This window comes from Heloderma suspectum, chromosome 5, assembly GCF_057233095.1.
Source record: "Heloderma suspectum isolate Gila_16-S chromosome 5, 16-S_ref, whole genome shotgun sequence".
NCBI lineage: Eukaryota > Metazoa > Chordata > Lepidosauria > Squamata > Helodermatidae > Heloderma > Heloderma suspectum.
Window position 1 is genome coordinate 145,874,684 of NC_139462.1, and position 13,234 is coordinate 145,887,917.

Consider the following 13,234-nt stretch of genomic DNA (forward strand, 5'->3'; position numbering starts at 1 on the left):
ATCAGTAGAAAAAGTAGCCCACCCTGCTAGTGGTGGCGGCGCAACTACATGCCCTACTAGTGTCAGTGTGTGTACATGCATGCAGTATACACATGTGCATCCCCTAGTAGATATTGGATGTGGCCCTCAGGGCAGAAAAAGTTGTACACCCCTGGTTTAAATGATGTACAGAAGGGATTTCCAAGGAGAGGTGCCTGACTGCAGCAACAGAGTCATAAATTGATAGTGTAAGCAAGAGTTGCTGGCTTGGCTCTGTTACTGATTGTCAAGTCCAACATTAGATATTGCTGCTGCTAATCCATAAAGGCTTGAGGTGTTGGGTTGCTAGCCTGCATGTGCAATCTAGAAGCGCAGTTTGCCAATTGTCCCTGGATGAGCATACATGTGGCTGCAGTTAGGAAGGGTTTTCTATTTGTTTGTTTCATTAAAAAAGCAATATAAATGGCTATATATTTAATGCAAACAAGAATGGGTATCGCAATTCTGATAACGTGGGCATTTTGGGCAATAGTTGTCCTTCTAATCGTGTAATGTGCAGGTTTCTACCCTCTACTTATGCGAATAAATATAGTGCCACCTTCTCTTAAATGTTTGGCCTTCAACATTATTCTTTCAATGCTCTGCCAGAACTTGGAAGTGATTTGTTGTTGTTGTTCAGTCGTGTCCGACTCTTCGTGACCCCATGGACCATAGCACGCCAGGCCTTCCTGTCCTGCACTCTCTCCCGGAGTGTGCTCAAGTTCATATTCATTGCATTGGTGATGCTATCTAGCCATCTCATCCTCTGCCGTCCCCTTCTCCTTTTGCCTTCAGTCTTTCCCACCATTTGAGCCAGGAAATAAATGAGAAGGTAACCTATGTTAAAATAAGGTACACAAGGATCTTGATCATTTGAATCCTTTGGTTTACAAATACTGCTGGTTGTCATTGCCAGAAAGACCTATGTAATTGAAATTTAATTAAATAGTTCATTTTGTCCTGGTATCTGATTATCCAGCTGTTAGGGCATTCCTTAATCTGCTCAAATGAATGAGGTTGGGATTCACTGGAAATAAAAGAATGAAAAGCTGCTGTTTTTGTCATAACTTGAGGGGGCTGTTTTAGTCTATACGTTTCCTCACAGTAGTCCCTTTGCTATTTTGTAACTTATAAACAGTAAGTTACTAGCTTCTTTTCCCACTATGTGCCAGTTCCAGGTAGTTATGATAAAGCTGCATAAGCTTACATTTTAATATTTCAGATGCAATCGTAACGTGTTCCCCGTTACGGCCCACCTGGACATAAGAAGTGATGAACGAGATCTACTAATTATATAGTCATCCACTGTATATACTTGTGTTAAAATAACAGAGCTCATTTACTTTAATTAGTAAATTTTCTACAAATCAGTCCCTTGTTGATACATACAAGAGGCCAAAACTATGAACAGCCCTCATTTTACCACCCATTTCTATGATATGGATCATTGTATGCTTGGAATTGCTAGGGACTGAGGTCTTACATTCTTATTAAATCATTTTTCTATTTAAAAATAAAAAGTTGGACTAGTATTTGCTAACATACAAGCTATGTATTTTAAGAATAATAATCTTGAACAGAGGCTTTTACACTTTTGTTCTTAATTGTAATAACTATGCTAAATGGATTTTGAAAAACCCCTATAGAGAGGCTCTGAGCTCTTTGGAGGGGGAATGACATTTATGTGTAAAATACTTAGATGGTATCTTAGAAAGATGCCATTTAGCTGAAGCCTTGGAGTCACAATGTCTCAATTCCAAGTTTACGTGATTGGAAACAGTAAATAAAAGTTGAGATATATTTTCCCTATATAGATATCAGAGCTATGCACCTTGAATTTGGGGTGCGTTTTTAGTACCAGTTGTAGTAAACATCAGTAAATATTTTGTTAGTCCAGTATTCATGTCTGTGAGCATATAAATCAGTCTCTGCAACCCATCCCAGTGTCTGTATTACATGGCCCTTAACAGAACGTATGCCTGAGCTGAGATGCTGAGTTAAGACATCTACGTAGCCAAAATAGGGCTGCTGAGAAACAAGAGGGAGGTATCAGCATGCTTGGGAGAATCCCAAGGTTTATACAAATAAAAAAAAAGTTAAGGCAAAAATCTAAAGGGCACCCCCTTCCTCCCTGCAAACCCCCCCCCCCCCATGAGGACTGCACAAGCTCAGTGGCCACAAAATGCTCCGAGTTTGGAAGGGAGAATGGATTAGAGTATGCTGGAAGTAGGCATGGCTTGCTGGAATCTTGAACAGGAGCACTCCACACAGCAACATTTTGTTGTCAGCTCCACTTGTTATAATGGAGTACTCTAATTTTTCATTATAATCCAATTACATTTAGATGTAGATGGCAGTATCCAATGAGGCTGCTTCACCTCCTCTGGTTCTGTTGCACTTGCAGGCTTTTGTGGTTCTAAAATAACCCCAGAAACTAGCGGCAATGCTTCTTTCTTGATCAGGGCACATCAGTGGAGCTCCCTTGTGTGAGCTCTGCTGACCTGCCCCATTTTGTAAATGGGTTATTTTTAGAAGTGTGAAAGCCTTGTTACGTGAGTGGTCACTCCTACAACTGCACATGCATGATAGGATACTACCCAATGAATCTAAATAACAAGATCAACAATCCAGCTACCTTAAATATGTTGTTTTATTTTATTTTGAAGCTGGGGAGGTGTTTCCATTTTCTTGCCCTGTGATTAATAGAAGGATTTTTTAATATTTAACAAGATTTTAAAAATTAATAATAAAGGACTTAAAAGTTTTCTAGGCACTGTCCAAAGATTAAAAATACTGCCCCTGCTTGTGGTCCTATACCAAAGAAGAAGGATGGGGACGAAACATTAAATAAATATGAAATAAAGCAAATTCAAGCATTAATCCTTCATAAGTTACATAATAAACAAGATTTGTTAGGAAAGCATGAAGTACTATTACTCTGAAGTAGAGTTATTACATAAATTAACATAACGGAAATGTGAAAGGGAAAAATTCTTTTTTATTACAAAATTGCCCTGAATAAGTAGAGCTTTTTTGCTGACCTTAAAGGTGGCTTCTCCTGAACAAAGGAACTTCAAAGGTAGATTGCAATGTGTAATAGCTGAACTACAATTCATCAAGAGGTTCAACTCTTATCTCGTCTGGTTTGAACAAGGGCAACATATTTTTAAATCATGTTACATGTATTAATCAGCTCACCAGTGCAAGGATGTCTTATCACCCATCAACTGTTTTGTGAATGGCCACTGTTAATAAGATAATTATCACTGTTTGTACTTTCTGCATTTCATTTCTGTCTGGCCTCTTTGTTTACACTTCTCACCCCCAACCATGTGTGCATGCACACACACAGACTTGTAAGTCAGCATAGCACTTCATGCATCTCATGAAGTGGACTGTAGTCCACAAAAGCTTACACCATAATAAATTTATTGATCTTCAAGATGCCACAAGACACTATTATTTTTGTTGCTATGGAAAATGCCTGCCAATAAATTTGAAACAATTGTACAATAGTATATGGGGTTCTGCTGTTGACTATTCCAGAGTCTTTTCTGCATTGTATATAATATATATTGTTCAAGAGACAGCTGTTAATACATTAGAAGGGTTACACAGGTTAAGCTAATCTTTGTAATGTGTGAAGGTACTTTTATTTTAACATGTGAAGAACAATTACAGGAATCTTGAAAGTGCTAACGCTTTAACAGCACAAGGGGAAAAATACTTTCCCTACTCTTCGTAGACTGTAGGGAGCCACATTGTTGTAAAATGTGTCATTAATTCTGATAAATCAGGGCAAGGCTGAGCCTACTTCTGTTTGTTCACCATTGCTATTACTTGATATCAGTAGTCTTGTGCCAACAGATGTAAAAAATATGGAATGGTTTTGGTTTCTTGGAATATTTAGGGTTTCACAAAAATTGTTCTTAAAGGGTAATTAAATTGGACATGGTGTTGAGGAGGGAATGCACATCATTGTGTCAGTTAATTAACTGCATGTTACCAATGTTAGAGTAAGTGACCAACTCAGCCTCCCCTCACCTTTTTGTAAAGGCCACTCAACAAAAACCATGGCCAGATTGCTGTGGACACCTGACTCTCCTCCTCTGCATATGACTCTATTTATGAGATCACCTGGAGGATGATAGCCTGTTCCTCCCAGGCTAATGATCGGTCAGTTTGAATTTTCCAACTGTGGTTTGTCTTTTTCCCAACAAGCCATGTTTCTTGTTTGCATGTCATGCTAAACAAGTCCAGAATGTCCTTAGTTTATTCATCTGCTCCTGCTTGCAGCACACTGCTGCATTTGTGACATTTGGGGGTTTACCCCCCCCCCCCGGCGTTGTCATTCATGTGACTGGACCATTCTGTGCATGTGTTCTTTGTATGTAGTGGGCTAGTCAGCTGAAAGGAGTTTCTGAAATAAATCAGTTACATCTGAGACTTTTAAGAAGCTAGTCAATCATTGTGCATATCCTTGGTTTTCATAGCCCCTGTTTATGAAGAATAGTTGTGGTGATATCAAAGCACCAAGGTGGCACTTTATGCTGAACAAGCGTCGGCTGGGAAATGCTGTTTGTATACAATACCCCTATTATAGTTATTAAAGTTTTGTATAGGATCTACAAAAGAATTTTGTGGAAGGAGAAGAGCAGGGGCAGGCCAAGGAGGAAACCTTCCACCCTCATTTTATGCTTCCTCACTAGTGATGAGTAGACCTCCCCTATAACAGTTTGTAACTCTTCCACAGATTGGCTGTGCCCATCTTCCAGTTTTTCAGTAGATATTTTCTATAGTTATTCAGAAGTGGCAGGTATGCAATTTCCTCTTGCTGCAGCATTGCAGTCTGTTCTGCAGTGTTTATTAAAGCCTAGTAATGGAGTTTCCCCTTCTTTGCCATTCTATTCATTTGTCCTTCTGTTCTTCCATAGAAGCAATGTACACTAGTATTTCTGTGCATTGAAAGTTCATGCAAGGTTTTTTTCTTGAGAATGCAGTGGTGCTCACTATGGCATCAAATATCCTTTTAGTTAATGGAAAGGGTACAGGGCATGAAATTGACATGGATTTAATTAGTCAGAAGTGACTGACACAGACCTTAGGATAAGAGGATTAGAATCTGCATTGGTAAAAGCCTGATCCTATACTCCCATGTTTTTTATCAGGCTTGTGCTGTGCCTAGAATAAGCTTGAACTGTATAAGCTAACCCCATTAGAAAAGCACTAAACATAATACATTATAGTAAAACATCAGATCACTCATTGTCTCCCTTGATCCAGCCAAGGCCATTGGAGTGGATCAGGTGGAGTGGTCTTTTTTAAATTTAAATTATGCACAAAATTAAACTTTGGACCAACTTTTGTAGACACTCACTCTTCTCCAATAATCAGGCAATCATGAGAATTATGATTCCAGTTAAGGAACAAAAATTAACAGAGGAACTAAACAAGGCTGCCCACTATCCCTGCTCCTCTTTACATATGTTGTAGAGCCCTTGGTGACTACTATATAAAGCAGTACAAATATTGGAGGAGTTCAGATAAATGGAACTCACCATAAGATTATGGTGATGACATAATACTAACATTAACAAAGCCCGAACAATCTTTGAAGGAAACTTTCAGGGGGGTTGAGCTATTCAGTGAAATAGCAGGCCTGTGCATTTTTTATTTTAAAAAATCTGAACTTCTGGCTATAAACTTCGCTGATAACATTAAGGCAGGAATAACACAATGTAAGACCAGCTTAAAATACTTGGGAATAAAGATCTCAATGAACGTAATGAATTTATTGAAACTAAATTATAACCCTTCTAGAGTGCAACCCTATTGGGTTGCCACCCGTTAGATGGAAGGCTCTGATCTCAGAAGCTTCCAAGATTCCTCTGCCCTGTTGGGTTGTTGCTGGGAGGGCTGGAGGAGTAACAGAGGTGATTTTTGCCTCTCCATCCTCCTTTTTTTAAAAAAAAAACTTTTTCATGCTGCCAGGGAGGCCATAGGATTCTGAAGATCCCAACCTCTCCTCTCCTGCCCATCAGAACGCCCCCTTTTTGACCGGCGGTCATTTTTCTGACCTCAGAAAGCAGGTACCATGGTTCTTTCTGTAGCGGCTGTGAGGGAGCACATCTTGAAGTCCCCTTCCTGCAGTCATAGCAGTGTCTATGGCTTCAGGAGTGAGAATTCAAAGAATCCTATGTCCCATGGATGCTCTCCCAGGGACTGTAGGATTGCATCCTTAATTAAACAAAACACACAATGAGGAACTGGTTAAAACTCAGGTTATTCTCGCTTGGAAGAGTAACAGCCACTAAAATGACTCCTATTTTTATTTCAAGTTTTATCCATTCAGATACCTGAGGAAATGATAAAAGAATGGCAACAAATAATAAACAAATATATATTCAAAGGCAAAAAAAAAAAAGGATTGAGAAAACTGCACAATATAAGACTCCCAATGAAGGAGGTATAGGGATGCCAAACCTAAAATTGTTATATAAGGCATACCAACTCAGAACAGTTGATAAGGATCATAAATTACTATGAATACTCATGGGTTCCCATGGAATGCAAGCAAAATCGGAAACATTAAATCCATGAGATACCATTCTTGATACAAACCCCACCAATAAAAAAAAGAAATCCAGAATCCATTTCTTGCTTTAATATTGAATGCATGGAGGAAGTGGTATATGAAATTGTCACTGCTAATTTCACCTTTGATTCCCCTTCCTTGCACACCCATTATTTTTGGATCCCGATAAGTTCCAGTATTACAAGGAATGGAAATCATGCAACCTATATAGGTTACAAGACGCTTACATAGGGGTTAATCCAAAGTCAGGGGCACCACTCGCTGAACTATTAGGAACAATTAATTTAATTGACTTCAAATTATTCATTTTAACTCCAACCTTACTATTCAAGCCCAAGTATCTAGAAGGTCAGCAGGATTTGAACATATAGTAGTCCATTCTGACACAAACATGAAGGGATTTACTTTAATAGTATACAGTTTGTTAGTTTCTCAGTCAATGGGAAACAACAGTGGAAATCCAAGCAAGCCGGGGGAAAGATTTAAATGAAGAAATAGACATCAAAGACTGGAATTCAGTTAAGCAAAAAACCCAAAATCATTAAATTCAATCTCAGCAAAGATTAGTGAAAAAACAAAAATAACACAGAGGGTATCCTAATCTTGTTCATGCTAAGCAGAATCTATGGATCCCTCATCCTGATACGTTAGCATAATAGTACAGCCATAGGAGCATATTTCCATATGAGGTAGAAATGTATGGCGGTCCATTTGTCCTGCCAGATGATATTTGATGAATGTAAAAGAATTACAAATGTCCCACTTTGGATGGATTCCCAAATTGGCTTTGCTGTCATTATTTGTTGGGGATAACAGGGATATACCATACAAGGAAGTAATCCTATTTATGATGGTTGCCATGAGGCAAGTTATTGCTTGGAACTAGAAGGCACATAACTCATTATTGTTAGAACAGTGGTACCAGTCCGTATGGAACACAGTTGTGGCCGAAAAGCTAACTAGCTGAATGAGAATGCTCAGAGGGCAACAAGACTTGGATTCTTTCAGTACAACATGGTTTTACTTTATGAAGTACGTGCAAAGTGATGATAATGAACAACAACCACCAGTCACTCACAGAACACTGTGGAAAGATGTCTTGAATACATCCAAACCTCTAATGAACTTAAGATCGTATAATAAGCAACGAACTGTATGTAATCCACTCTGATTTTACATGTTGATTGTTTAGTTTGTTAGGAAAATTTGTAATAAGAAATCTTTTAAAAACTGGGCAAGCTATTTTATTTTGTGTTAGTTGCGTGTGGAGAAGTTCAAGCCATTGCTTGCTTTCTTGGAAAAGCTTTCCATAACTGTATCAAATATGCATTGCTTTATACCAAATGCATACACATCACAGATTTGAAATTGTCTAGTTGCTTTTTAAGGTACTTGAGCAAGAAAGAGTTTGTAAATGTAGCAGAAATGTTTACTTCGTTGAATTTAACATGAGTAAATGGAGTTTTTATTTTGGTTTGATATGCTTTCTGTTCCTTCAGATTATCTACTTGTAATCTTCTATTTCAGCAGTACTTTATGCCATAATCAGATTACAAATTAATTGCTCTTTTGCAGGACAGTGTAAATTAGTGTCTTACTTTGAACCTTCTTTGTGACTGTTAGAAAAAATCAAATATCATTTTCCACCAAATTTACTAATCCAGTTTTTAGGGTCAGTCTGGCCCCAGCTGCAAGACTCTCTCACAGTGCTTTATACCATATTAGAATGTTACAACTGTTTAAGTTAGTGCCAATTTGTGGAAGATGCCCAATAAGGCAGTATATGTCATCCAAACCTGCAGAAGTATTACATAAAGTTATTGTTGTGTTGCTTTCTAAAACATCGTATGTTTATGATGCTTGTGCAAAGACGGGCATGATAAAGGACAAAGAAGGCAGGGACCTAACAGAAGCAGATGAGATTAAGAAGAGGTGGAAAGATTACACAGAAGAACTATACAGGAAAGATCTTAATGTCCCTGATAGCCATGATAGTGCGGTCACTGAACTTGAGCCGGACATCCTCGAGAGTGAAGTCAAGTGGGCCTTAGGAAGCATTAGTAACAACAAAGCTAGCGGAGATGACAGTATTCCAGCTGAGCTATTTAAAATCCTAAAAGATGATGCTGTTAAAGTGCTGCATTCAATATGCCAACAAATTTGGAACACTCAACAATGGCCGCAAGACTGGAAAAGGTCAGTTTACATTCCAATTCCAAAGAAGGGCAACGCCAAAGAGTGTTCAAACTACCGCACAATTGCGCTCATTTCACATGCCAGCAAGGTGATGCTCAAAATCCTACAAGCTAGGCTTCAGCAGTATGCGAACCGAGAACTACCGGAAGTACAAGCTGGGTTTCGAAGAGGCAGAGGAACTAGAGATCAAATCGCCAACATTCGCTGCATCATGGAGAAAGCAAGAGAATTCCAGAAAAACGTCTATTTCTGCTTCATTGACTACGCTAAAGCCTTTGATTATGTGGATCACAGCAAACTGTGGCAAATTCTTAAAGTGATGGGAGTACCAGACCACCTTACCTGTCTCCTGAGAAACCTGTACGAGGGTCAAGAGGCAACAGTAAGAACCAGACATGGAACAACCGATTGGTTCAAAATTGGGAAAGGAGTACGATAAGGCTGCATATTGTCACCCTGCTTATTTAACTTATATGCAGAGTACATCATGAGAAATGCCGGGTTGGATGAATCAGAGGTCGGAATTAAGATTGCTGGGAGAATTATCAACAACCTCCGATATGCAGACGATACCACCCTAATGGCAGAAAGTGAAGAGGATCTAAAGAGCCTCTTGTTGAGGGTGAAAGAGGAGAGTGCAAAAGCTGGTTTGAAACTCAACATTAAGAAAACTAAGATCATGGCATCTGGCCCTATCACTTCCTGGCATATAGAAGGGGAAGAAATGGAAGCAGTGACAGATTTTACTTTCTTGGGCTCCAAGATCACCGCAGACGGTGACTGTAGTCATGAAATTAAAAGACGCTTGCTCCTGGGGAGGAAAGCTATGGCAAAGCTAGACAGCATAGTAAGAAGCAGAGACATCACCTTGCCGACAAAGGTCCGTCTAATCAAAGCTATGGTTTTCCCAGTAGTAATGTATGGCTGTGAGAGCTGGACTGTAAGGAAGGCTGAGCGCCGAAGAATGGATGCTTTCGAACTGTGGTGCTGGAGAAGACTCTTACGAGTCCCCTGGACTGCAAGGAGGTCAAATCAGTCCATCCTAAAGGAAATCAACCCTGAGTGCTCATTGGAAGGACAGATACTGAAGCTGAAGCTCAAATATTTTGGCCACCTAATGCGAAGAGAAAACTCTCTGGAAAAGACCCTGATGCTGGGAAAGACTGAAGGCAAAAGGAGAAGGGGACGGCAGAGGATGAGATGGCTAGCTAGCATCACGGATGCAATGAATATGAACTTGAGCACGCTCCGGGAGAGAGCGCAGGACAGGAAGGCCTGGCGTGCTATGGTCCATGGGGTCACGAAGAGTCGGACACGACTGAACGACTGAACATCAACAACAACAAATGAACTATAACAACCTTTTCACCAGTGTGCCACTAACCTGGGAACTAGCTAAGAAAAACCTGATTCTGATTGGTACATTAAAAAATAACAGCCAGAAATTCCCTCAGTAGTTGTTCCTCATAAATTCAGACATGTGATATCAAGAGAGGCAGCCTTAAAACTGGTACAGCCTGCCGCTGCGGACACCAAAGAAATGGGAAGATGGCATCTCTGTTGTCAATACGATGACTGAAAGTCACAGCAAAGATGTGCTTCGTGTAACCATTTTGTTTGTCCTCTTCCTGCAGTTGTGAAATGTGATGATTGTGTGTAGGCTGTTCAGGTAGCATGTGCTATGGTTGCAAGGTTTGTGAGATTGGTGGTTGTTACTAGTAATTCACAATTGCACTGTTATACTTGTGCAGCAGTTATAATTATGTTATATAATTAACCACCATTCAGCCCACATTTGAAAGATTTGCAGTGGTGAGCTTAGTTGCAGCTTCTGTTCTTAGTGAACAATTTAGATGATCCATTCTCTGCAAGCACAAGCCAGGGAGAATAGCAACTGCCCCAAGCTGAACATCAGCCTAAGTGTCAAGGATTGTATCTACTGTATTGTATCTAGTATCTACATCCTATTAGAATCGAGTGTCAGCAAAAGTCCAGCAGCTTATCACAAACATATTTTCCTGTGACTCCATTACTGATGGTGGTGGTGGGGATATGAGCAGGAAGGGAGTCTTTCTGGATCAGCCTGTCATTTGAAATTCCAAGCGGGAAAAGTGGCACTGTAATTGTGGAAATGAGTGCTGGCAGCTGCAAGCAGACTGTATCCACATGTAGCCCAATTCACACACAGGCTTCTTGTGTGGTTTGCATTTATAAACAGTCACAGAATGAGTGGCATACATAGATGTCTGACACCTGGGTCTGACTGTGTTTGATCTTATATCCAGTTGCTATTCCTTGCAGGGGCAATCATGGGTCAGACCGGAAAGAAATCTGAGAAGGGACCAATTTGCTGGAGGAAGCGTGTCAAATCAGAATATATGCGACTTCGGCAGCTCAAGAGGTTCAGACGGGCAGATGAAGTAAAGGTAACTAAGACACCTAATCCCAATAATTCGGTATTGAGTTGACTCTTATTTAGTATTAATGTGTTTTAATACAATGTAGTTAAATGTTGTATAATGTGTTTGACTATTACCCCATATATTGATTCCAAGGAGAAGCCACCATGACAGCATTTAGCAATAAGATAAGGCTGGCTCTAGCTGAGTTTCAGCAATTGCTGTCATGTTATGATCGATTTAGTTGTTTCCCATTCAGTATTACCTTCCCTTTCAGAAAGACACTGATATTGGCACTGGAAAAGATTTTGCACATATATGTGAAGTGCAGAATTTCTACCAGTCTCGGCATAGAATTTGGATTCTTGCAACAGAATGGTTAGGATCCAAAAAGCCCAGTGGGACTTTTGACTTTGGACAGCAGACACCCATGCTTTGTTGCAATCCACTTTTGCAAGTCTCCTCAATTTCAAAAGTGGTCTCCTATGTGGTGTGTAGGGCTGCTGTTAGAGAAACATAAGCTCAAAGGGCATCTTGGGTGCCCAGAATTAGTGTAATTCCTTGGATCCCAGCCAGTCTGTCCAGACTCAAATTATACTTAACATGTAATGATGGAGTTCGCTGAAAACTGCATACTGCAATGCTGCATTCAAATGCTCATATACAAAGGAGTATATTAAGCATAGATTTAAGTAAGTTCAAAAAGTTTTAATACAGCTGCCTAAAGAGAGTTCTGATCAGGGGTTGGCTTCAGGATCTGCCTTCCTTGAGATGAAAGGCTTCACTCATGGAAGGTCACTCAGCCTGACTTTTGGAGATCCCTCCCCCTTCCTTCGCACCTCAGCTCACCCCTTTGTGTAGCATTTTCAGTGAGCTGAATGGACTGTTATGGGAAGGAGGAGTTGGGAAAGTCTACTTCCACCAGCACAGTTAATCCAGTATAAATCTGGATTCGACCTCCGAGAACATAGTGTAACGCTTTCATCATTTAAAAGTATTTATTCACTTTAATATAGTAAATAATGACTTCTTTTTCTGAATTTTTATGTTGGGGTCATATGAGCTGCTTAGGAAGATTAACATTATCCACAATATAGATTACTTAAATTTAACTTGATATAGTAGTAATAATACTTCATACTAATATACATTTTCTAATCAAAGTGCTTCATACACATTGTGGGATTTACTGCCATATATGCAGTAACTTTTCAAGACCTCCTTCCCATAGAAGCACTCCCCCCCCCCCCAGCTCCTAGGGGACATGGAGTAGGATCTGGCACAGTGTGAAGGGCTGCAGTCAGAGGTGAAAATTGTGAATGTTCCAGTGCTCTAAGTGTGAACATGTGACTCTTCAGTTCTTGGTCATTTTCATAGTAATTAACCCCACATTGCAAATAGGGGTGCTGAGGCTGAGAGACATGACTGCCCAAAGGTGCCCGCCTCATGAGATTCCTGGCTCATAGGTTATGCTATTAAGCTGGACACACCAGCTCAGTATTGCCACACTGGTTTTGCTTCCTGTAGCATTGGCATAATGAAATATGATTTATTGTTACACAGGCATAACTCTTGGTACATAGCTCCATAAGCACTTACATGCTGCTTAACAAGTCTTGTGCTCAAGTGCTGCTTCTTTGTAGTCTCTGTGCATCACACATATGGATTCTATGCCTGTACAGAGCTCTATTTGAGAGCATTCTAAAGCTGAGATGCTTTTGTCAGGAACCGATCCTGTCCAGTGCTCAAAGGTTGGGGGCCTGCTCTTCCTGCTCAGTTCTTTGACTGCAGCATCATCATAGGGAACATAGGAGAATTCAGCTGAATTGCAATCTCACTTTCTTTGAGTTTTATTCCTTATTCCTTATTTCTTTGTCTTTCTGCTTTTCTGTTTTCTCTTCTTAATTTACTTGCATTGCTTGGTAGTTCCTACTTTGCCTTAGGGCATATGGCCCTAAAGGCCCCGATTTGAAAGAGGTCTCATTGTGGGGGCAAGTTGCCCCCTTGAGACAGGCACTTATTTTGT

At 40.0% G+C, this 13,234-nt stretch overlaps 1 protein-coding gene across 2 annotated transcripts in view; it reads left to right on the forward strand.

Annotated features, from left to right (window-relative positions):
• EZH2 (enhancer of zeste 2 polycomb repressive complex 2 subunit) overlaps positions 1-13,234 on the forward strand; it is a 64,646-nt gene that overhangs the window by 14,201 nt on the left and 37,211 nt on the right. For both annotated transcript variants that reach the window (XM_084857749.1, XM_084857750.1), the window contains exon 2: positions 11,111-11,235. In XM_084857749.1, the coding sequence (XP_084713875.1) occupies positions 11,119-11,235 (117 nt within the window). In that variant the 5' untranslated portion in view covers positions 11,111-11,118. The remainder of the gene's footprint in view (positions 1-11,110; positions 11,236-13,234) is intronic.